Below are 22,983 nucleotides of genomic sequence, written 5' to 3'. Positions count from 1 at the left end.
GCCACATTCTCCAGCTTGACAAATTGTTTTCAACACGCACTCAACTACAAAGTCATTTTCCTGTGACTTCCTGCCGACCTTGTGTGTGTGTCTTTACAACCAGCTTTCCAGAGCAGAAAAAAAACCCAGCAGTTCCTCTCAAGTAATGACTTTGTGTTTTAACTTTGTGGGTCCTTTGGTTATAGATATGCAGTAACTCAATTGCAGTACACTATCCAGCACCAGGTGGATTTGTTTGTGTTTGTCACCTGTGATGGCAGGCAGGGATCTGGAGTTGGCATTGGTCAAAGACACGTTTCCGTCATTTGGCTCTGCCAAGTTGGTGTCACTGCGGAACTCCTGTTTCTTGGACAGCTAGAGGGAGACAGAGATCACACAGAGCTCAGCAGCAACACCTCCACATTTACTCAACACGGTGTCACCTAAACATCCCCTGACATGCTGCCTCTCCAGTCAGTTCAGCCCGCTAATGCTCATTCTCACCCGTTTGCAGTCCAGTGTGCTCGTCCTCTCTCTCTCCTCTGTGATGAAGATCATGCTGCTCCTCTTCTTCTTTTTCTTGCTCTTCCTCAGTTTGACCTCTGCATCGCCCACCGTCACCACCCCCTCCTCCACTGTACCTATACTCACGCTGCCGCTGGAGCGTGGCAGGGTGGAGGTCCAGGAGATCGGGGACTCAGGGGGGAGGTCCCTGGGAGGAGACAGGAAGTAAATAAATGAAAAGGGTTAAATGCTGATTTTTCTCTTGACACTCAAATGTCACCAGATAAGTTCATCTGGCAACACATACAGTATAGGTGTATGCTACCTGTCTGCATGGGGCTTGGTGGGAGTCCCACATTCAGATCCCTGCAGTGAGGAGATTGAGATGATGGACTGACGAATGGAGCGCAGCATGGAGCGAGGACGACTGGACTTCCTCTCATCCAAGTCCGGCTGGAAAAAGAGAAATGAGCAATATTATATCCATTAAAAAGACAACAGTACGGCGATGGAACTGAGGAACAGAGCTGAGGTACATCATTAAAGACTGCAAGAGCAAAAGAAGATGAAGTTACTCTTAAAAACAGCATATTATCACTCCTGCTCATCATTAGTTTAATAATCTCTCCTGAAGGGCAGAGCCAATTTACAAGTTAATGACCATATTTAGCCCCAGTCAATCAACCCAGACAACCCAAGCCCTGTTCTGGTTGTAGAGAAATTCACAGGTACAAATCCCACATCAACACTCCACTCAGAGGCTTCTGTGGATACTTTGATCTTTAAAATTCACCTGGGTCAGCTCATTTACAGCTTAATTAGAGCAGCTCTACGACGGTTACTCTCTGCCCAGCCTTGCTTTAGGTTCCAGAGAAAAAAAGAATCATGTTTCAGTTCCTCTACCCCCCACTCCCACTTCTTACCAGGTCTCTCACTCCGTACTCTTTCTCTACTTTCTTCTTCAGCTGTTTGAAACACTCCTCCATGCGCTCGTGGAATGGACGCAGGTCATCGGTCACTCTCTTCCCATGGAGGGAGATTCCTCCACCCAGTAATGGGATCTATGTATACAAACGTTAACAGAACATCCAAAACCAGCACAAGGAAATGCGGTGTGTAGATGTGACTGTACCTGCCATGCGATGAGGTCTTTGAGGCGCAGCAGTTTGTCTCGGTCCTCTGGGTGCTGCTGAGTGTACTCTTCAGTAAAGAACGCCTGACACCGAGGAAACATTAAAAACTCATTTCAGGAATGACGGCTATACGTTTCACCTGCTCAGGCGATTTGTAAATTAATAACTGGCTTTTCCACCCACATGTGCACTTTCTAACTGATCACTGATCTCATCTCATGTAAGATATTATAACACTGTCCAGTGTTGACGCTAATGACATTTCAAGTTCTAAGTTTATTGCATTTTATATCATTTGGACTGCAGAATTGGACTCCTTTCATATTCAAAGCCTCAGGGGGTGATACTGATTTTTGATCCAAAACTAATTCAAGTCCATTCATTACAAGAGATGAGCTGTGCAGTGAAGCGCTCTCTCGAGCTCAGATAACTTGTTAAGGGCATCACATTAAAAAAAACAGTACTGGCATTGTGACTCTTTCACCATATTGCCTTGTAAAAAAGACCATATGGACAAGTCAAAGTCAGTTTAATCTTTTGATAGGTGCAACGAACATTATGTATTTTATAATACTATTAAATACAAACAAATAAACAAGCACGTCAAGGTTCAGGAAGCTGCAATAGCATCCTCTAATTGGATTTTATAAAAGAATGATCCATTATCAATGGTTTAACCTATGATCATTAATCTTCATTTAACTCTCACTAAGGCCTTTGCTCAATTGTACACGTGTCATTAACTGACCAAGGAAAGGCTGGTGTGTAGGATTATAAATTGAGCTGGGTTTGATTTAAGATTCTAGTTTACCTTTTCATACTTGGCGAAGCCGCCCATAACAGCTGGGTCCACGATGCCATTGAGCAGCATGGAGAGGGGGTTGATGGGAAGGCTCCAGTCAGCCTGATACTGGTTAATCATGGTCAGAATCTTCTCATTGGTGGACTCCATGGTTTCTATGGCATTCTCCAATGGAGACAAGGTAGTCTGGGGAAGGAAGCAGAGAAGTAGGTAGAGGGGAAGAAAGGAGGACAGAGAAATGACAATAATGAAGAAAGAGGGAAGGGACCAATGAAGGATGTGAGAGGGAAAAAAAGAATGAAAAAAAAAGCTCAAAGCAAACAAAGATGGAATAAAAAAAAAAGCTGTCAAAGACTTCTTACATGTTTCAAGTCAGTAGCCTCAAACCAGCGCAGGATCCCTGGCAGCTTATACACAGTGGTGAAGGTTGTGCGTTCAATCCACATAGACTAAAATAAAAAGATGGAAAAGAGAAAAAAACAGTAGTCAGATGAATCTCTGCCCCTTGTGAATACTCACACACAATATCATATCTTCTCTTAAAGTCTGAACCCTTACTTGCTGCACAATCTGATACCTATTCTTACATTACAGTAATACCTGAATCTGATGTTGTATCTCCGGGGCTCATCTGAAACCTTAACACATACTGATGTCTTATCATATAATTGTACTACACTGTTGAATAGAATCCTATTATTCTATACTTTTGTTATAGGTCTTTTCAGACTGAGAGCAATGCAAGCATGCATGAGCTTCTGAAATACTTTCACAGTGTCTGTGGTCATAAATCTACTCAATTTAAAAGAGTAACTCACAGCAAACTCATTGTTTGGGTCCACAGGTCCTTTCCTCACCGGCCTGGAATAGTGAAAACGCTGCACGTAGTTGGACTTGTAGAAGCTACATTGTGTAATAGGAGAGAGGCAGAGGTTCAAGTCAAATTAAGAAAATAAAAGATCATTTACAAAAGAGGGGAAAGTGACACGTCTTTTTTTCAGTGTTATCATTTCACAGACATTCACATTTTACTTTCTGATAACACGGTGAGTGAGACAGCACTGACTTGATAATCTGGTCAGGAACAGGTTTGTTCTTCAGGCGAGGAGGGATCTCGAGGACTGGCTGCACTGTGAAACACTGGATATCTGGTTCAATTCACTCAGGAATAAAACAACACAAAATGATGGAGGCTATCACCACATTCCCTGAATGTACAGACTGATAGCTGAGGGATGTGTGCGACCTCCAGCTGCTAGGGTTTAATATACGGAGGTACCAAAAAAAAAAACAGTAAACCAAAATTAAGTTTAGATCCAAACCAAAACCGTGTGGCCGATTAGATCTGATGACAAGGCAAGATTTATTGTTTTTGAGTTGATCTTATTTACTTTCAGATTTGTCTAGACTTCTTCAGCCACACATATACTTCTTTATCCCAAAGGCACTTCATATAAATAATTGTATATATATATGATATTGCATTTCTATACTAGTGTGGGCTTACATCATTTATAGGTCCAGCTTTCTATGTACATGTACATAACACTGTAGCCTACATTTGAGTGTTACGATAACTGTGTTACGCTTCCTGAAGGATACACTGAAGTGGAGAGTTCCTGATATCGTCCCCTGGCATAGTGGTGGTGTTGAGGCGCACAGCGCTGGGGAACTGGCTCATCAGCTGGTTCTGGAAGTCTTCTCTGCGCTCATACTCCTTACCTCGGTGGATAAACACCTTGTTCTGAAGCCATGGGAAATTTACGGGTGTTAGTGATGACAATGAAAAGATTATGCAACAGTTCTTGAATGCTTTCAGCGGCACAGTCATCCTTCTCGCAGGTAAAAGGTGGGCCCGTTCCAGGGCTCCTTTCACTGCCCCGCTCCCCGCTCCCCAACTGAGTCACTCACTTTGTCATACTCCTGACCACAGCAGATTAACACATCTACTGCATAGTGGAGCTATAAAGACTGGAATATTTTATGTCTTCAGTTTGCTGAAATCCACAGATCCACACTGTTCCCATAAGGTACTTTATGTCCCATTCTGTTAACTATCTGCTGGTGTGATTAGAAACTTGTCCACTGCTGCAATTTCAAATACCCTAGCTTCAGCCTCTGCTGATAATGGGGAAAAATTCTTTGACTCTTTTGCACGAGGAAGGGCGTCAATGTCACCTCTGTGTACAGCGTGAATGTGTGTGTTTCTATGAAAAGTAAGAATATTCTTTGTGATACTGTTTGTTTTTATTCTCACTAAATAGTGACACAAACCCTGAGGAAAGGAGGGTAGCCCTGTCCATAGTAGCCCACTGCAAAGTAGTCTGGCTTAGGCCTCAAGATCTTCATAATGTTCTCATAGAACTTGGCTTGTTTCTCCTGCAGAGAGAGACAAAGAGAGAGACAGAGGAAGTGTTCAGGGAAGAGGTTTTATCATCTTGTGCCAATGACTAAGCTACCCTCAGCAGAATGCCGGGCCTTTGAGGGTGATAGATATAGAAAAAAAAATAAAGTGCACGCCAACCAAGGGCAATGTCTGTCATTTATATAACCACATAAATTCAGCATTAGCTGAGAGAGCCACTGCTGCATTCACATAAAGAGAGAGAGAGAGTTATACATTCTCAGAAGAAGTATAATTCTCTGTGGGAAGGGGAAGAGAGAGAGAGGGAGAGAGATGATGGGAGAGGACATAGAGGAGAAGGTGGTGCTAAGCCACAAGTTAGACTTTTGGGTTTGGAGTGAGTCACTTCTGTGGTGTCAAAGCAACAGATGAAAGAAACAGAAGAGGGACAGAGAGGACAGAGTGAGGAGGGTGAGGAGGGGTTTGAAGTTACTGATGAGTGACAATGAGGAAAACACACTTTTAGTGACATGTTGATCATAGAAGCTCACACTCGAGTCCTTCAGAAAAAGAAGTGAAGTGTCAAGTAAGTATTCATTTTTAAACACTGTGCTGAATTGTTGATAATGTTTGAAAGTGCAGATGATTCATTTATTGTGGAAACTGGAGGGTGATTGTGAACAATATGTTCTGAGGTTAAGAAAACATAAGACTTGAACGCTGGCTGCTGGACAATTTGACTGGATTTACTTCTACTGCATAAAAGCCAAACCACACAAGACTACATCAAATCATTTCACCAGTGTACATATTTTATTTACAGATTTAACCAGGGTTCAGTATGCAACAGCTGCACTGAGCTATGTTACTGCTGCTTTCAAAAGCTTGAATAAATTGTCTGAATTCTCCTCCTTTCCCTCAGACGTCCCCTTAAATCCAAGAACATGTATAAAGAGAATCCAGGGTAAAAGACTGAGTGAGGGAAATACAGAAAAAAAAATGTGAGATCATGATTATTGCACAGAAGATATGAAGGTGTGAAATGTTTATGTCTTACCAGTCTCTTGCTGAGCAACTCGTAGTCGAAGATCTCATTTTCGTACTGTTCGGCTAGTTCCTTACACAGAGTGATGGCCTCTTCCCACATCTAAACACACACAGACACACACGTAAGGAAAGAAACAGAAGTGTCCTTCATTACACCATCTGCTAATAAATTGGCAGCGGCTGTCATGGTGGGAATTCATCTAGTGAAAATCTCTGTTTCCAGGTCTCTGGAGAAAGGCTGAAAATGACTCTATCACTGCTTCAGAGAACACAAGGCACTCAGGTAGAATACTAAACAATGTGTGACACCAACGCACCACACAGACTATGACTGCCTGACTGCAACACTGTCTCATCCTTAGGAGGTAAGGAAGGAATGATACAGGAAAGGAATATTTTCCAAAATACACATTAATGCTGATTTTACAGGTTTTCCTAAAATCTTTTGCCCTAAGAACAGTGAACTCTTTTTGTAACGTGAATGGTTATGGTAATTACCAAAAGCAAAACCTAACTGACCTGCCAAAAACTTAATTCCTAAAGACAATATTTTCTCCAGGGGGAAATATCTTACTATAACATATTTTGGAGCATTGATCAGCCCTTTTCAAATCATCCCCTAGTTAGGAATAGAGAAGCATGACACGGTGTAAAACGATGCCGACCTTGCCCTTGTCAAAGTAGTCAATGATGGTGTCGTAGAGCGTTTCTTTGAGCTGCCGCTGGGTTTGGGAGCCGTGGAACTCAAACTGGGGGCTACACACGTCATCTGACCACTAAAATGGTGACAGGAAAGAAGACAGAGTTGTGGAGGGAAGGACAAAGACAAAAAGTGAGTTACAGTCTGTAGCATTTTTCTTTTATTGCTGTAACAAAAGAAAAAACTATCTGCAGTCTGTGTGTGCTGTCCCATTTATCATTATGCTGAAACAAGAGAGGAGAAGAACTTGGAGCTTGGAGTTTCTTTGTTGTAATAAATCAATATTAGTTCTAAGTGGAGCAAGCACAAAAACAGCACCACAATGCTCATTCATTATATAAATGAGACAATTATTCATCTTCAATTAAGTAGAAGTTAATTTAGAAACTAAACAAAAGAGTGTTTAAGGAGCTCCAAAACTGTCCTGTCTGCTTATAGCAGTGAGGAAGAAGATTAGAGCATGCTGTCTGTTACAGCCCACTCTCTTCAATAATGTGAAATGGGAATGACAGGACCGACACTGAGGATGAATGGAGACTACAAAAAACATTGCAGAGTTCAAATGAATGTGATGTAATGATACTAGACAGAGTGAGGAGGAGAGGGAGGGCGAGAGATGCCCCTTTGCCTCTGTCCCTCTCTGTGAGCCTTTAAGTGGCCCATAAAAGAGATGAAGAGACAAAAGAGGTCAAACACACTAAGACACCAGCATGCGTGGACACTCACACACAAACCTGCGCACACACATGGTCACTGCATCAATCACCATAGTGATCCAGCAGCAGAGGCCGATGCCATGCCATAAACTAACCTCGGAGCTTTATCATTTGGAGGCCAGACACGTAGCAACCATTTATCACCTAATAAAAAACTGTCTCACTCATGGCAGACAGACAAGTGATTAAGCAGAGCAAGACACCAGATCCAGCATTAAACAACAAAATATCACTTTATATGTGTGTGTTTGTGTCTGACCTTGAGCAGGCGAGAGTGGAGCAGCAGTGTGTAGGCTGCCTCTGTGTAGTTTTCACCCTCCAGGTGAAGGTCTCTCAACTTGTAAAGGTACCTGAGCACACGCGTGTGCACACACACGCACACACACACGCACGCACACACACGCACACACACAGATACAGAAGCTGGAATTAATTTAATATGCAATGTATACATTACTCCACTAGATGCCACTGTTGGGCAACATGAAGACAAACAAGTGTGTCACAGGTTCACACAATACAAATATGTAGACAACACATATTCAAAAACACACACATATGAACACACAAAAGCACAGTTCAGTGTTTGTCTTTTTCATGGTCTGACGGATGTTTGTAGCACAATAATGTTCATAAGCCTAACAAGGAGGAAAATGGTTCCAAATGAACCAACTCTTTTTTTACTGTTTGTGTTTTTAGTTTCGATCTTTGTGTGTATGTCTCTGTAGGTCTGGAGGAAATATTTTCCCACTTGGCCACAGGCTGGACTTTCTTGCTGAGGCTTTGATGACAAAGCAAGAAAGTGGGTGTCTTCTAAATGTTTTTAAATGAAATATTCCCTGAATGTTTTGGGCAGTATGGATGTACTCTGTGGTCCCTCGTTCATTCTGTCTGCCTAAATGCTGATCTTACTTTCTCTTTTTCACCTCACTCTGTTCCTCTGTATCTCCTTCCTCTCACCTTTAACCAAGACTTTTCTGGCTGGACATCCCGTTTGCTTTTTCTGATGGTGTGAATTAACAAACAAACAAACAAACAACTCTTATTTTCCTGTCAAGCTGCACCTTCACCTCCACTTATTCGTTATGAATAAATCAAGTGTTCCCTATAATAAGAAAGTAAAATGACGGTTAAATCATTACTGAATGGAAATAGTGACCAAAATGAAAATGTGCCTAAAAATGTCCCCAGTTTTGTTGCTGGTGTTCAGTTCATGACCACTGGAAACAACAGCCTCCTACTCTCAATGAGTGAGACGTAAGCTGTGACCAAAATCCATACAAGAGGGTTTTGAGAATGCGTTCATGTAAGAAAAGTGTCAAAATCCCTGTAAGATTACTTAAAGAAGTCGGTACACATACTAAAAGCAGAGTATTGTACAATAACAAGCTCACAGCTGTTAAAAGTAAAGTCATTTGGAGATGCTGGTGAGACAGCTCCACAATGATCTCACATAACAAAAAATAAATGAAATATTAAATGTCTGGGGAAAAAAACAAAACATTTTGCTTTTATTTGTTAGTTAAATTTGCAGTAGAATCCTAAAGTCATACATTGATGTCCGATGGCATTCCTGTTAGTGCAAAATGGGGAAGTATGTTGATTTCTTGTATAAGAGCTGCAAAAACCAGATGGGGCTAGCATATGATTAGCATGTAGTATCATGCAGCATCTGGGACACAGCAACTGTTTTTCTTTACAAATTCCTGTTTCAAAGAAAATTAGTGGAGAGGCCGGGATTACAAACCAACAGAACTGAATGAGTTCAGTGCAGTGACTTTCAGCACTGACAGTTTAGTAGTTTTTGTTGGGTTATGTAGTAATGATACAGAGGTGTGAATGAGCCATTGTGAAAATTGTCAAATGAAATTTCATCATATACAGTTTGTTGTTATTGGATTCTATTGTGGATGGCAGTACAAAGGCAATTCTGAATGACGGTGCCATTAAAATAATGTTTTCTCAGTCAGTACTGAGTTTAATTCAAAGTTCTGCAAATACAGGCAACATTCCAGACAAGGTGTTATGCAGAAGTCATGTTGACATCAACTGTTAAGTATCACTTCCAATGTAAATATGAAGAATTACGCAGCAAATATAATATGTCAAATTCACACACTGGGCTATAACATAATTAGTTTGGAGTTTTATTATTCACCTAGTAATAGAGCTTAATGCGTTTTTGAATTAAACTGCTGTTGTTTGCTTACATTAACTAGTGAGCTGCCCAAATGTTACTGTACTCTCGACAGGATAGAGGGAGGCAGCTGATCAACCACAGAGCTGAGCTCACATTCACACATACAGATAACTAATTATGTCCGTAAGACATTGCCAGAAGTGCACCGAGGGAGCTGACAAGATCTGTATTCTCTCTCTCTCTCTCTCTCTCTCTCTCCTGCCACCATCCTGTCTTCCACTGTCTCTCCCTTCCTCATGGCCATCATGTCTCTCTTTCTCTCTGCTCTCCTTCCAGTCAGACCAAGAGCTGATCCTGTGGATTTTGACATTAATTCAGTGGGACTCATATAATCCCTTGTCAGATTATGGAGCCACACTCATGTATGCACAATCAGACACACACACACACATGCATGCACATAAAACACAGACAAACACCACTTAAATGTATATTAGGTCAACTTCAGCACATAAATACCTGATGTACATCCCTTCACGATTTATGTCCTTGTAGAAGTTCTGCAAAATCAAAAGGAGAGGTTAGGTTAGTGTCAGTTTATATTTGTGTGTGTGTGTGTGTGTGTGTGTGTATGTGTGTGTTTGGAGAGACAGATAGATTTTCAACTTACTGTAAGTTTGTAAGCCTGTATTTACAGTATATGGCAGTGGTTTCTTTTATGGCTGTACGTGTGTTATAATATAAACTTGTGATTGGCCGTGTGTGTTAATGTGTGGGAGTGTGCGCATGCACGTTTTGATGGTTATGCAGCACAAACTCCCAGTTTAATGAAGTTTAATGACATCTACAGAGAACAGTGTAGTGGAACGAACTGATGTAACCCCACCTCCCATACGAGCAAGAACCAGCGGACATAATAACTCACAAACACTATCATAAGTATGGAAAAAAAACAAAAAACAATCTAAATTACTGTGAGATTCACTGTGAAGCCAAAGCAGACTGTAGGCCTATTTATCACCGCATGTTTTATCTTTGCAAAAGTCAGATACATCATTGTTTACACTGATGCATTTTAACTTCAGTGAGCCAATGTCCCGCTGGAGGCTGCCCATCTACATGAAGGTCAGATGTTTTTACTCGCAGCGGTCGCCTTTGATACATCTTTAGAACATGCAACAACACAACCTACAGTAGAACTACAGCATCATCACACACCAAGTGGCAGCTGTTTAAAAATACCAATATATTTATCATATATGGAGAAAGTCCGATCTGCAACATCAGCTTACTTTTATGGGAAGCTGAAAGTCTCCCTGGAGAGACAAAGCTTGTTCTGGAAACCCTTTAGCTTGAAAGTGTGAGCAATGTATTTGCTTCAGTATATGTATGTTTGTCATTGAGTGTATTTGTGTTAATTGATAATGCATCTGCCTGAGGAAGCACAGTAAATACCTATGTGATTTTGTGTGTGTGTGTGTGTGTGTGTGTGTGTGTGCTCCCTAGGTGAAGTCAGCCTGGAGGGGAGCATGGATGGAAGAGTGCACTAGTGCCTGCAAACCTGCAGCAGGGATTTTTTAGTTGGCTAAAGAAATGAAAGAGAAAGGCTAATGGGCAGCTGCCACAGGCTACAAGCTAAACACGTCTGCCATGTGTCAGCAGGGAAAAAGACAACACATTATAAGACACAAACAAACTCACATCCATTTAATCATTAACTGACCCTCCTAAACGTTTGAGTCTTACAAAATGAATTCCAAAAATGAATTCTAGGAAAGGAATTCAAATAAATATGGTAGATGTAAAAGAAGAGAGAGTTTGGAGGAGGAAATATATGATTTAATCAGCTGTGGAGACGACTGTATGGTGGGTAGATGGGATCCGTTTCTGTGCTCGAGAATACCGTGGGGGAGAATCTGATTAGGAGATCACATAGGAGAAAGGATGTGGAACAGACAGGTGCTGATGCAACCCTTTGCAAACAGTCAGAGACCAGACACAGAGATGCATCTTTACCTTTAGATCAATCAGCACACAAATTAAATGTGGAACATGGAGTATCAACACACTGGCATGAAAGACAGGGTATAAAATCTGTGTTTCATAATGAACCCGTCATTTTGCTATTGAAGAGGTCTGCATGGAACAACTCACTTACACTTCTCCTCAGACATTAGTGTTACAGTTAATAATGAGTTTATTGTTGTGTGAATCTGTGTGTGTCTGAGATCAGCACCTCTTTGCTGTGGGGTTCAATTCTACAGCTGCAGTGTACCACAAGGTTAGTGTCAATAAATGCAAATCCATGATGAAGCATGTCAGATTGAAACAGATGAAGAAAACAAAAAATGATGAAATGCTGAGGAAAGGCTCACACCAATATGGTGAAATTCTAGGACCTCACTGGCCACTGGCCTGTAAGAAAGCTCGCTTGATAGTCTTTGTTGTGAAGGAGTCTGCCGGAATTTAAAGGACCAGCTAACTGGTGCATTGCCAAGAAGGCGGGACTTACCAGAAGATTGACGGTGCAGCTCATGCGGTTGTTGCGGCTGTCATCGCTCATCACGGCGCGGTAGTCAAGGAGACGAATGAGGAGTCCCTTCACCAAGGAGACAAAGTGCTGCACCTGTGGTCTCAGCGTGGGTTTCTCGGCAGAACAGTCCAGGAGGCTGGCAGACAAGCATCCACAAGTTAATCATCAGAGATGTCTGAGAGCATTTTTCCTTGATAATCAGTCCTGAAGTGCTGCAGGTTTCATGAATGTATTGCTAAGAGACCAGTTGTCATAAGTTAATTTCTGAGGATTCTCAGAAAATATAAGAAGCTATGGGACAATAGCAAAGCCATGATGGTCATGATAGACCATTTATGTATAACATTACATTATATTTTTGCTGTACTATCACCTTAGCATCATTCTTTTGTACTTGTTTATAGTTTAAGGTTTTAATACTCAGGCCTACATGGTCTCCAGCAGTTGCATGTATCGCTCATCGCCTCCTCCACCCTCCACCTCGTGGTCCAACTTAAGAATGATCTCATTCTCAAACTGCAGAGGAAAATAGAGAGGGAGAGGAAGCAAGGGGGGAGACAAAAGGCAGAGGAGAAAGCACACGAGAGGAGGAACAGAGGAATAAATCAATTATGCAAGCATAATTAAGGCGTCTCTTTTACTTTTACGCACAGCATCACTGGAAATCAATGAAGGAGCGAAATGTGTGTGTGTCAGTGTTTCTTTGCAAGTGTGGAGTGTGTGTTTGCATAAGTGATTTTTTGCATTTATGCATGTGTCTACAGATGCCTCTGTCTGGTTAAGTTTGCCTGGAAGATTCTGTATGTGTGTGTGTGTGTGTGTGTGTGTGTGTGTGTGTGTGTGTGTGTGTGTGTGTGTGTGTGTGTGTGTGTGTGTTTTACATCACCTTGTAGAAGTTTCCAGAGTGTGCATTTTCACAGGTGATCATGTCAAAGAAGATGGGAATGGTGGCTCTCCTCAACTCTTCCTCTGGGATCAAAGTCATCTCCAGGATGGGACCCACCATGCCAGGTATGAAACAGATCTTATGACTGCCTGTGAAAAACGCACGCACGCACGCACACACACACACACACACACACACACACACACATACATATGTGTTAAACGCACAGTACGTAACTTCTGCTGCGAGAGGTCTCACAATCAAAACAATAACAAAAGATGGCATTGGGTAATGATGTGGGAGTTCTTCCCCCCCATCTTCACCCCCATTGCCCTAAGCTTCTCCCAATTATTCAGGAAATTTTTACCCAGCAGCCAAATTATCCACAGAGGTCTCCTTCTCTCCAAAACAAACAGATCTGCTGATTTATAACCACGAAAAGCACTGAATAAAACAGTTTCATATTTAAAGTCAGTGTTATGCTGAAGCTTCCCAGACATGAGATGTCAGGGAAGGGTTGGGAGCTGAGACTACCGCTAACCTTTGTTCCGATTGTTTCTCTGATAACTTATGAACCAGTCGTTGAGGAGGTTTTTACCGGCAGCCGCATTATCCACAGAGGTGTCCTCCTCTCGATAACAAACAGACCAGGGGATTAAAACATATAGAAACAACAAATAAGGCAGTTTCACACACTCCTCAGTCGACACAGGACGTGTGGGAGCAGCTGGGAGCTGCGCTGCGTAACAGATAACATAAGATTCAGATGTCTGATTATTAAAATCTCTCATGCAGTTAAAATATATAGTTGAAAACAACCAAGCTGTAAAATGTATCATAAAAATGAGCTTTAAAAGACACTAAAAGTATGCTAAACGCTTCTGGCAGGTAATCACAACACCAACACATGTGCATAGCATGATGTCATTGACAAGTTACCAAATTTTACCATGATTAAAATCATGTATTTCTTTAGGTTTGAGAATTGCTGGAATAATGTAAGCACATGAGTAAAATAAATATATAACATAGGTCTAATCATTTCTAGACATTTGAATGTGGAAAAGTTACATATCATAGCTTTAAAATAGGACAGGTTAAGTCACATCTGACATCTCTCCCTATGCTCACCTCCTGTTCCAGCTCTTGCCCTCAGGTAGGCTCCACAGGGCTCCCTCCACCAAAACATGCTCATTCAATAAGTTTTTCCCTCTTGCAATAAGGCCGTTGAACTCTGCCTCCTATCTCCAGAATATATCTAATTTCTTTACATGCAGCTTTTTCCAACTACCAAGGAAGACTGTGGATTTTAGACTCAGAGTGCTATCTTGTAATGATATCTGTCTGTGTGAAATGGTGCTGACATTGTAAACCCTTGTTATCATGCTGTATGGAAAACAAATTCCACTGAATCTTGATTGTGTTGTGAAGTCAAGTGAAAATGAAGTGACACTTGCGCCCTCCTTCGCACACACGCAAACAGAGGTAGAGTGTATCTTGATATGAGGGCAAACACACGTTTGCATACTCAGAAGCAGCAAAGCAACCACATCAGACTTTCTTACCTAGTTTGTACCAGATGTCACGTATAGCAAAACCAATGAGTCTTCTCATATCTCCATATCTGAAACAAATAGAGAGAGAGAGCAAAGCCACAGAAAGACGAGACAGAAAGAGAAATCAGCCTCTTTAGAACAACATGCTGATCAATACTGTCAGTATATTCACCTTCAGAAACTGAAGAGCCAAGTTGGAAAGCTAATGCTACATCACCCTGCCCCCACCATGAACTAAATTAAATATCTCTCTATAGGCAACATGTGGTTTTGATAGGCAGTGGGAGCGTAAACAGTAAATGCAGTCTCCAAAATAGATCACAAATCAGTGAGTGTTTCATTAGAGCAGGGAGAGTAGGTGTGGTGTGGTAATAAGGAAATTATATGGCCTTCTCTCACTTGGCAAGAATCTTGTTCCTCTTGGTTGGAGAGAAATGCTGAAGCTGCAGAGACTCCTGGGTAATAAATGCTACCGCCAAGTGGAAGTAGTTATTCCACAACTAGACGGGTGTAGAGAAAAGCAATAGAGATTCTTGTTAAAAGGAGCACAGCAAAGTACACAGGTGCTGTCAATATGAGACAAAGCTTGTACTGCAAATACACACAGATACACATACCTGTACTTCAAAGTCATCGTTGGTGAGGAACTTTTGGTTCATGGTGTCGGCATAGGTATTGATGGCTCTTAGGAACACTCTAATGGACAGAAATACACACACATATATTGTATACACACAGAATATGCCAAAGTAGCATTGGCTAAAATTTAATGGGGAATAACACTGCAGAAATAATTTTGTCGTCCAGTAGTTTGATCGAGTTGTTGATGATCAATAGATAAATAAATAAATAAAAAAGCAATGTTGAAGGTTGTCGTCTAACAAAAAAAAGATGAGAATCTGTCAGTGGAACCTATTTGTTTTTTAATGAAACAATTTCAGCTTTCTCTCTTGCCCACAACTGTACTGCTATTTCTGACAAGACTGCAACATTGCTTCAGATTCAAACCTCCTGTCACAATGATAGATCATGATAGCACCTTAACACAGTACGTGCAGGTGTATCACTGAGTTGTGACTATATGCATTTGTGCAGTTAAGTAGCATATCTGCTCCAACCCTATCTATCTATCATCGTTTTCCAGAGTCAACTGCCGTTCCCTCTTTTTTAGTGGGACTCTTGCTCTGTATCTGCACATCACTTCCCTAACCCCAGTCTGCAGACTCCTTATCATCCTCTCTTTTCTTTGACCTCAGTCTCGCTTTTACCTGGTTGCCTTTTCTCTTCCTCTGACACAGCTTTAGCCTCCCATCTAGCTCACATCAGAAAAAAATACACAGATGGCTTCACTCACACACATCAGCTTACACACACAGACACGTTTGTCACATCAGCTGTTTTCATCATTTCAGCCTTGATCCCAGTTTTGCTATCTTTGACTTATCCCTGTGTGGGATTGTGTGGATGCACAAGTCACTGCAGATGTAAACAATCCTTTAAAATGTGCTGGGGCAGCTATGGGCTATACAGGTTACAGAAGGAGAACTGAGACTCGCAGGCTGATGGTCCAAATCTGGGGCCAGTGTGTGAGCTCGCAGTATGGTACCTGTTCTGTACCATGATCATGGCCATCCAGTCAGAGGGATACACGTGCTTTCCAATCAGGTCCTTGAAGAGTAGGAATGACTCCATCAGGAAGTCCTGCATTGAAATATGAGTGTGTATATAAGTAGATGTTAACACAATATACAATATAAGTTTGACAGAAAAAATATTTTTCTATAATACACAGTAACTTTTTATTAGTATTGTGTTTGTAATTTTTTTTTATCTTATCATCAAGGTGTATTTAACAGAAGCTGGCAAGTGTCTGTGTGCACTTACCACTAGATCACAGGTTCCAGTGAAGGTTTCTATGTATGTAGCATAGTGACGATCATCCATCTGACTGAGGATAGCTGTCATGCAGGCGACCACCCTGGACTACAGAGATAAATGTGAGAGAAACAAAAAAAAGAGAAGCGCCATTACTCTTTAGGCACTGGGCAGCTGCTCTTAATCTGAGTGCTATACATCTAAGCCAAACGTACATAAAAAAACGGTCATTTGTTGTTGCACAATGTCTAAGGCTTCCTCAAGAGACGTCAGACCAGTTGTGTCACTTGCTAATTTGCCCCATTATGATATAAACCTACCCTAACCCACATGACCTGGAACAAAAGGGCAGCAATCTGAACATGTCAAAATGTTATTTTTTAGGATGCTGTCAGTCAACAAGGCCTCGCCACAATTTCATTCAATTACTACAAACAAACAGAAATACTGCCAGGCACACTGGCAAGCTCCATGGTGTCTAAATTATATTGCACAGTTTTCATTGTAAATTGCTGGCATTTGGTATGATTTTTGAAAAATTTCTAATTTGCTATATAACACAAAAAATAACAGACAAACAAACAAAAACAGAATGAAAGGTTTCAGAGTTCCTTGTGGCAGCAACTGATGATAGGCGCAAACTATCTATCTACTGTCAACTATGTTTAATTTAATTTACTTTTTGTAAAGAAAAAAAGAAGACAACTTTATATATATGAGAGAGAAATTTCAGCAACACCAAGGACAGTGAATCAAACATTTTGGTAATTCTGTCAATCATTGATAACAAAGTCACAAATCATCACTTTGGGATACACTTAAGGCCTACTTGTGGGGAGCCTTTCCAATAGCACAGCAAGGAAAAAGAAGGCAATTAGTTGGTCCTTACAAACAAGTAGAGAAGAATAATCCATCAGCAACTCTGCTCAAGAAGGCACGAGCCACTCAATCAGCTCTTAAGCAACTCCTGACGCAAAAAGCAGGTGCAAATATTTTTCATGCTGAACACAGATTGTCTGAATTGGGGGACAAACCAGGGCAATGGCTTGCACACTAGACAGCTGGTAGATGTGAGTCCAAGGCTATCTCCTCAAAAAAAACATTATGAGATCAAAATGTCAGTAGAGATAATGAGTGAAACTCTATACCTTGGACTTCCTTGCATTCTTGCACTGTATACAGTTTTTTTTTGGATTTTTGAAAAATCTTAAGAAGGAGATAAGTCTTTGGAAGGCCAATAACCAGTGAGGAGATCATAAATGCAACAAATACAGACCAGAAACGTTTCTAGAGCAGATGGATATGGCCTTGAGTTCTATGAAATATTCTAGGATTCATTTAAATATGTACCTACATTCTGTAGAGAAAGGTTCACTCCACCCTTCCTTGTATTCAGCAACTCATTTATTAATTCTTACGACAGACAGATCACCTGACAAATGCAGCTCCTATTGTCCTATTTGCTTAACAACTAAATAAGGAAGAACTCTCTAAACTACCAGGTCACATCAGACAGGTTTTTTAACACAGAAACACTCTCACCAACATTAAGAAATTGCTCATCATCCAGCACCCATACACTGATCAGACCCAAGGCCTTATTATCTTACTTGATGCTGAGAAGGCCTTCAATTGCATTAGTGGCCTTATTTACTTACTATCATGGAAAGGTTTGGCCTTTGGGAGGGTGTTAAACCCCATTAAACTAATATATCATTCAGGGTCAGTGTACTTTTAAATTGCATATTGGGGAGATCTACTCCCCTTTTTCACTTGCCATTGAAGTGTTGGTGGAGGCCATTAGACGTCACAGTATTATAGCAGGTTGCCAAATAAGATCTATCCCATTTAACATTGCGTTATACTATGCTGATGATGCTTTGCTGTTTTTTTACAACCACTGAGGAATCCATACCTGCCGTCAATTATTCAATACTTTTGACTGTTCTCAGGATATACAAGATTAACTTTAATAAATCCATGGCTATGCCAAATGGATATGGTAAGAATATACCAAGCCTGCCTTACCTTCCATTTTCCTAATCTTCCTCAGGTTTCTCCTACTTAAGAATTACCATAACCCCAAATATTAGGAATTTATTGAGACTAAATTTTCACACAGTGCATCAAGAGCAATCTTGTGTTACCCCAGCTGCTCTATGCTGTGCAGATGCTCCCTATTTATATCCCTAAGAAGATTGCAAAAGAAATTGGAAGACTTTTCAAAGTTCATTTGGCGGGGGAAAAACCTAGATTAAATGTGAAAACCTTTCAATTGCCAAATAGAAGAGAGGAACCATTTGAGCTAAAAGTATACGCTCCCTTTGGATTACAGGCGAGCTTACTAGTAACAAGAAATCCCACCCTGATTCAATGGATAAGCCAATACTTGAATACTCTATCAAGATCTGGTGAGATATAAATTCACAGGTAGAAAAGTTACCTTTTCACACCTGATGCCACTCATTATTAAAAGGGACGTCTCACCTGGTATTACAAGTGCTGTACTTCATTCCTAGTATGGAGAAGGACTGAGAGTGATAGGAGTCATGTTTGGTGGTAATAATATTTTTATGTTCTTTACACAAGTTTATAACACGTTTGGACTGCCACAAAAATACTTTTTGCTTATCTTCAAGTCTACTTATCAGCACAAATGTCAAGCTAACGCAGGACGAATCCTCCCCCCAATCGAGAAGTTTATAATTAATTTCACATTTACAGGGTTTATCTCATATTTCTGTAATAGCTTGCAGAGTTGTGAAGGGCATAACATTGAAAGGCTTGTGAAATGATAGAAGGAAGACGTTCAGAGTGTTTATGATGAAGATGCTCAGGATGGATGTATTCAAGCCACCGCTTCACTGCTTCTCAGTAATACGTTCAAAGACATACAGAAATGCATATTTCACAGGCAACACAGGACACCCCATGTTATGAACAAGATCCTGGTAGATCACCATTGTGGCCTGAATACAAATTGACAGCTATTACATTTATACACAGCATTTGGAGATGTCCAAGAATATCTAAGCTCTGGTCATGCATAACTAAAGAGATTAGTACAATATTAAAACACAAGATTTGTAAGGATCTCAGCCAGATCCTACTGGGGCTGACACCTAAAAACAGAATCATGTACATAATGTAAGAAGATCTAGACTGTTTTTTTTTTTTTTTTTGCATAGAAAATGCACAATTTAACTGGATTCTTAAATAAATAAAAAAAAATACTGTAACTCAGTGGTTTGTCATCCAAAGGGGAAGGCTCCAGGTTGACTTAGAAGGGTCCAGGTTGATTTGCCTGTACACTGCAGTAACTGAGCAAAGGTCAATATAAATGCATCTGGACAGTGTATATGTTAATTGATCTGTTTTTTAGTTTTGTTTATTTCCTTGTTTCTTTCATCTTTCACTTTAATTTTTGTTTCTCCTCCCTAGCTCAGGCCCATGACCTACATCGAAATGATATATGCATTATTGTAAAGCAAAAGGGAAAAAAAGATAGAAAGAAAGATAATTCTGACAAACACTGAGGTCCTGTTCAGTAAATGCAAGTTTCAGTTTCAACACAAAGGGGATTAAAGTGGGATATGATATGGTAAAAATATCAAATCAAAGAATCATATCATACAAAATCGTGTAAAAGCACAAGCTATAAAGCACTTGATTTCACACATGGAGATGTAGATAACAGCACATGAACAACTACTCTACTTTTATTTTGCTGCTAAACCTGCTGCAGGTTTTCAGTGTTGTCGTTTTTAATGAGGTATTAACTCCTCTTTATGTGCACTTAGCTCTAAATATGGCCCAAGGTGAGAACACAAAAGCACATGCAGAGATATGTAAAAGTGAAAATTTGAGATAGAAGATCAAAGTGGAGAGCCAGTGACACAAAAAGAGGGAGAAGGAGCAAGCATCACTATGACTGTGGAAGTAAGACAGATATGAAATATGAGGATAGGCCAAAAAAAGAAGCTGGATTAAAGCAGAAAATTCACCCCAAATTTTGCACTAACCTCTCCACATGCAGAGTCTGGGGGGGTGGGGGGGGGGGGGGGGTGGGGGGGGGGGGGGGCATTGAGAAAGACAGCAGGCAACAGAGGAGAAGAAAACAGAGAAGAGGACAAACACCAAACTGACGCTGATGACAATGTTCAGTCATCTACCCTCCGTCCTTCAAGTTTTCCCTTATCCATGTCCTCCACCTGTTTGTATGATGTTACTTTTACAATAATTTTTTCTCTATACATCCCCACCCTTGTATGTTTTGTCAAACCAATAACTGTAAATCCAAAATGAAACAAAGGAAAACTTAAAGTATCACCATAAATTTCTCTGGAAAATTAATGTCATTTCCTCTTTTCCATCTGCCAGCTTCATTTCTGTCTTTTTTGAGTCATCCATAAACAAGGAGGCATGACCCTCACACCAATGAATGTCAGCAGCATGAGTCCAAAACAGGACAGAGCACTAGGAAAAGGGAGTCTTGGCTTTTTTTCCTGCTCAAATTCAATTCCAATTTGTTCAGTTTTACTTCTACGTTAATGACTGCTGATCCTTCCCTCTGCTGCACCACTAAAAGTTCACAGACATTTTTGAGAAACATGGAAGATGAACAGGTTTCTCACTCCATCTTACAACCAGGCTATGGGTGAAATGATCCTCCAGATATGGTGGCGGGGAAGGTAGACAGAGATGAAAAATGAGCGATGGCTAATTGAAGATGAAAGATGATTGGCATCTACTACAGTGACAGCTTTCATCTGATCAAATTGGGCAGGATGCGTGTGTGTTTGTGCTTGTCTGCATTCTAATCGGAAGATGTCAAATAAATAGTTTTAGAGCAAATATTAAGGCGCGCACACACACACACACACACACACACACAAATATTGATAAAGGAAGCAAGTATTTTCAGTTGGACTTAAAACTTCATGACATAAATGTCTAATTGGAGATGAGTATGGTATGTTCTTCAGTGTGTGTGTATCAGTGCATAACCACCCCCATCCTCCACCCAACTTTCTTCTTGCAGTGCAGTGACACCAGAGATCCTGTCAGCACACTCTCTTCTTTCATCTCTTCACATCTTTCCCACTTCACTTTTCCCCCTCATGTTCCCATTACATTTTCACCCTTAAAAGTGTGAGGAGATCAATTTAGTGTGGCACTAAAGCAGTGAGTAAGCACTGTAACTAACACTTAATAAGATCAGGTTTAAACAAGGTTTAAATTGTCTTTAAATAACGTCTCTTACGTATCAGAGTCACTAAAATAACTCCTGTCATTTAAAGCAAACCACACCTTGGAGAAGTACTGTTATTGACATTCTAGAGAGGTTCACCAACATGACAGCAAGTCTAAATCATGTGATTGAGTTACAGTATACAGATAGAAACACACACACACACACACACACACACACACACACACACACATAGACTAACACACACGTAGCAGACACCAACAGACAGGAGCGAGTAGAAAATTAACACTGACTCTTTTTCTCCCTCTCTCCTCCTTCTTTGCCTCCTTACTGTGTAATGGTTGATCAGTAATAGGATTAAGAACACACACACAGTCTCTCTCTCTCTCTCACACACACACACACACACACACATACACACACCAAAAGTATTCTGCAGTTCAGTTCGGCACTTTCTGGTTTCATGTTCACTGGGTTTGTGTGTACCTCTGTTTGTGTGTGTGTGTGTGTGTGTGTGTGTGTGTTGAAGTGTAGGTCACGTGTCACATTGCCCTACTTCAGTGTAATTGGTCTTCTCTGAGGACTTGCGCTTCCAATCTCCTTTAACACTGTCTAAAACACAAAGGGCCAAACATCTGACCATCAACTGCTGGTGTCCTCACACATGAATGTGTTTCATCAACACTTTTCATCCTTATGTGATATGTGAAGAAATGTGTGAGGCACATTTGGCTTGTGTATATTAATAAAACTACTACAGTGTGTATGGGATGGACAGAGTGCTCAGGGCTTATTGAGCCCAAGTCCTTATGCAACAGTGAAGAGATTACTGACAAAACAGGACACAGATGCTGGAGAGGTCTGGGATTTCTCTCCCTCCTCCTCCTCCTCCTCCTCCTCCTCCTCCTACTCCTTGTCCTCCGCCTCCGCCTCCTCTCTTCCTCACTGCCCCTCCATTTATCTATTCATTTTCTCACTCTGGCCACTCACATTAATAATGTATTTACAGCTGTAAAATTAGACTTGCATCAAAATGGCTCTTACCTGAACATACACCTGTGTGACTTGAAATAAACCTTAACTAAGTCTTGGTAGGAATCCACAGAAATACAAAAGTGCCGAACTAGACAAACCACATACTGATTATTCAGCTGTTTGTATATCCTTTCCTGCAGTGGGAGTAAGAATATACACTTTGTCCTGAGGGTGGCGGTCAAGAAAACATCACAGGGTTGTTAAAATCAACAGAGTTCAACCTGTTCAAAGCCTCCAGCAGCAGTTGCATATCATCCTCTGGCTGATTTATGTGTTGTGTAATGTTGCCATTACTGTGATGGCAGAATCAGAAACTGAATGCTTTCACTGGCAGTGAAAGAAAGAGATATTTGGGTTGATCACAGTCGGCAATCGCCCCCTCCAACAGATTAAATTAACACAGGGAAATGAGGAAGCGTTTCAGTCGGAAAATGCAACATTTGTGCTTTTGTCTGACCTCCACGGTCTAAATGTGAAAGTTCTGCATAGCAATTAAACCTAGCTGGCATGAACTACCAACA

General features: G+C 40.9%; 1 protein-coding gene across 2 annotated transcripts in view; it reads right to left on the bottom strand.

The window, feature by feature from the left end:
* dock2-like (dedicator of cytokinesis protein 2) overlaps nucleotides 1-22,983 on the bottom strand; it is a 95,112-nt gene that overhangs the window by 1,454 nt on the left and 70,675 nt on the right. Inside the window, exons 27-49 of one of the 2 annotated variants that reach the window (XM_071506920.1) lie at nucleotides 16,225-16,323; nucleotides 15,947-16,041; nucleotides 14,958-15,036; nucleotides 14,740-14,840; nucleotides 14,350-14,408; nucleotides 12,785-12,933; nucleotides 12,329-12,414; nucleotides 11,878-12,034; nucleotides 9,885-9,925; nucleotides 7,485-7,575; nucleotides 6,475-6,585; nucleotides 5,820-5,909; nucleotides 4,693-4,797; nucleotides 4,021-4,162; nucleotides 3,485-3,566; nucleotides 3,237-3,321; nucleotides 2,781-2,867; nucleotides 2,428-2,604; nucleotides 1,616-1,699; nucleotides 1,407-1,544; nucleotides 809-936; nucleotides 484-691; nucleotides 249-354 (exon numbers count right to left, since the gene is read on the bottom strand). In XM_071506920.1, coding sequence (XP_071363021.1) covers nucleotides 249-354; nucleotides 484-691; nucleotides 809-936; nucleotides 1,407-1,544; nucleotides 1,616-1,699; nucleotides 2,428-2,604; nucleotides 2,781-2,867; nucleotides 3,237-3,321; nucleotides 3,485-3,566; nucleotides 4,021-4,162; nucleotides 4,693-4,797; nucleotides 5,820-5,909; nucleotides 6,475-6,585; nucleotides 7,485-7,575; nucleotides 9,885-9,925; nucleotides 11,878-12,034; nucleotides 12,329-12,414; nucleotides 12,785-12,933; nucleotides 14,350-14,408; nucleotides 14,740-14,840; nucleotides 14,958-15,036; nucleotides 15,947-16,041; nucleotides 16,225-16,323 — 2,500 coding nt within the window. Of the gene's footprint in view, nucleotides 1-248; nucleotides 355-483; nucleotides 692-808; nucleotides 937-1,406; nucleotides 1,545-1,615; nucleotides 1,700-2,427; nucleotides 2,605-2,780; nucleotides 2,868-3,236; nucleotides 3,322-3,484; nucleotides 3,567-4,020; nucleotides 4,163-4,692; nucleotides 4,798-5,819; nucleotides 5,910-6,474; nucleotides 6,586-7,484; nucleotides 7,576-9,464; nucleotides 9,720-9,884; nucleotides 9,926-11,877; nucleotides 12,035-12,328; nucleotides 12,415-12,784; nucleotides 12,934-14,349; nucleotides 14,409-14,739; nucleotides 14,841-14,957; nucleotides 15,037-15,946; nucleotides 16,042-16,224; nucleotides 16,324-22,983 lie in introns of those variants that run through there. The other variant, XM_071506921.1, reaches the window with a different exon arrangement.

This window comes from Trachinotus anak, unplaced genomic scaffold, assembly GCF_046630095.1.
Source record: "Trachinotus anak isolate AG129_WGS33_773 ecotype Australia unplaced genomic scaffold, CSIRO_AGI_Tana_v1 ptg000021l, whole genome shotgun sequence".
NCBI classification, from domain to species: Eukaryota; Metazoa; Chordata; class Actinopteri; order Carangiformes; family Carangidae; genus Trachinotus; species Trachinotus anak.
This window is presented reverse-complemented; position numbering and strand designations above follow the sequence as displayed.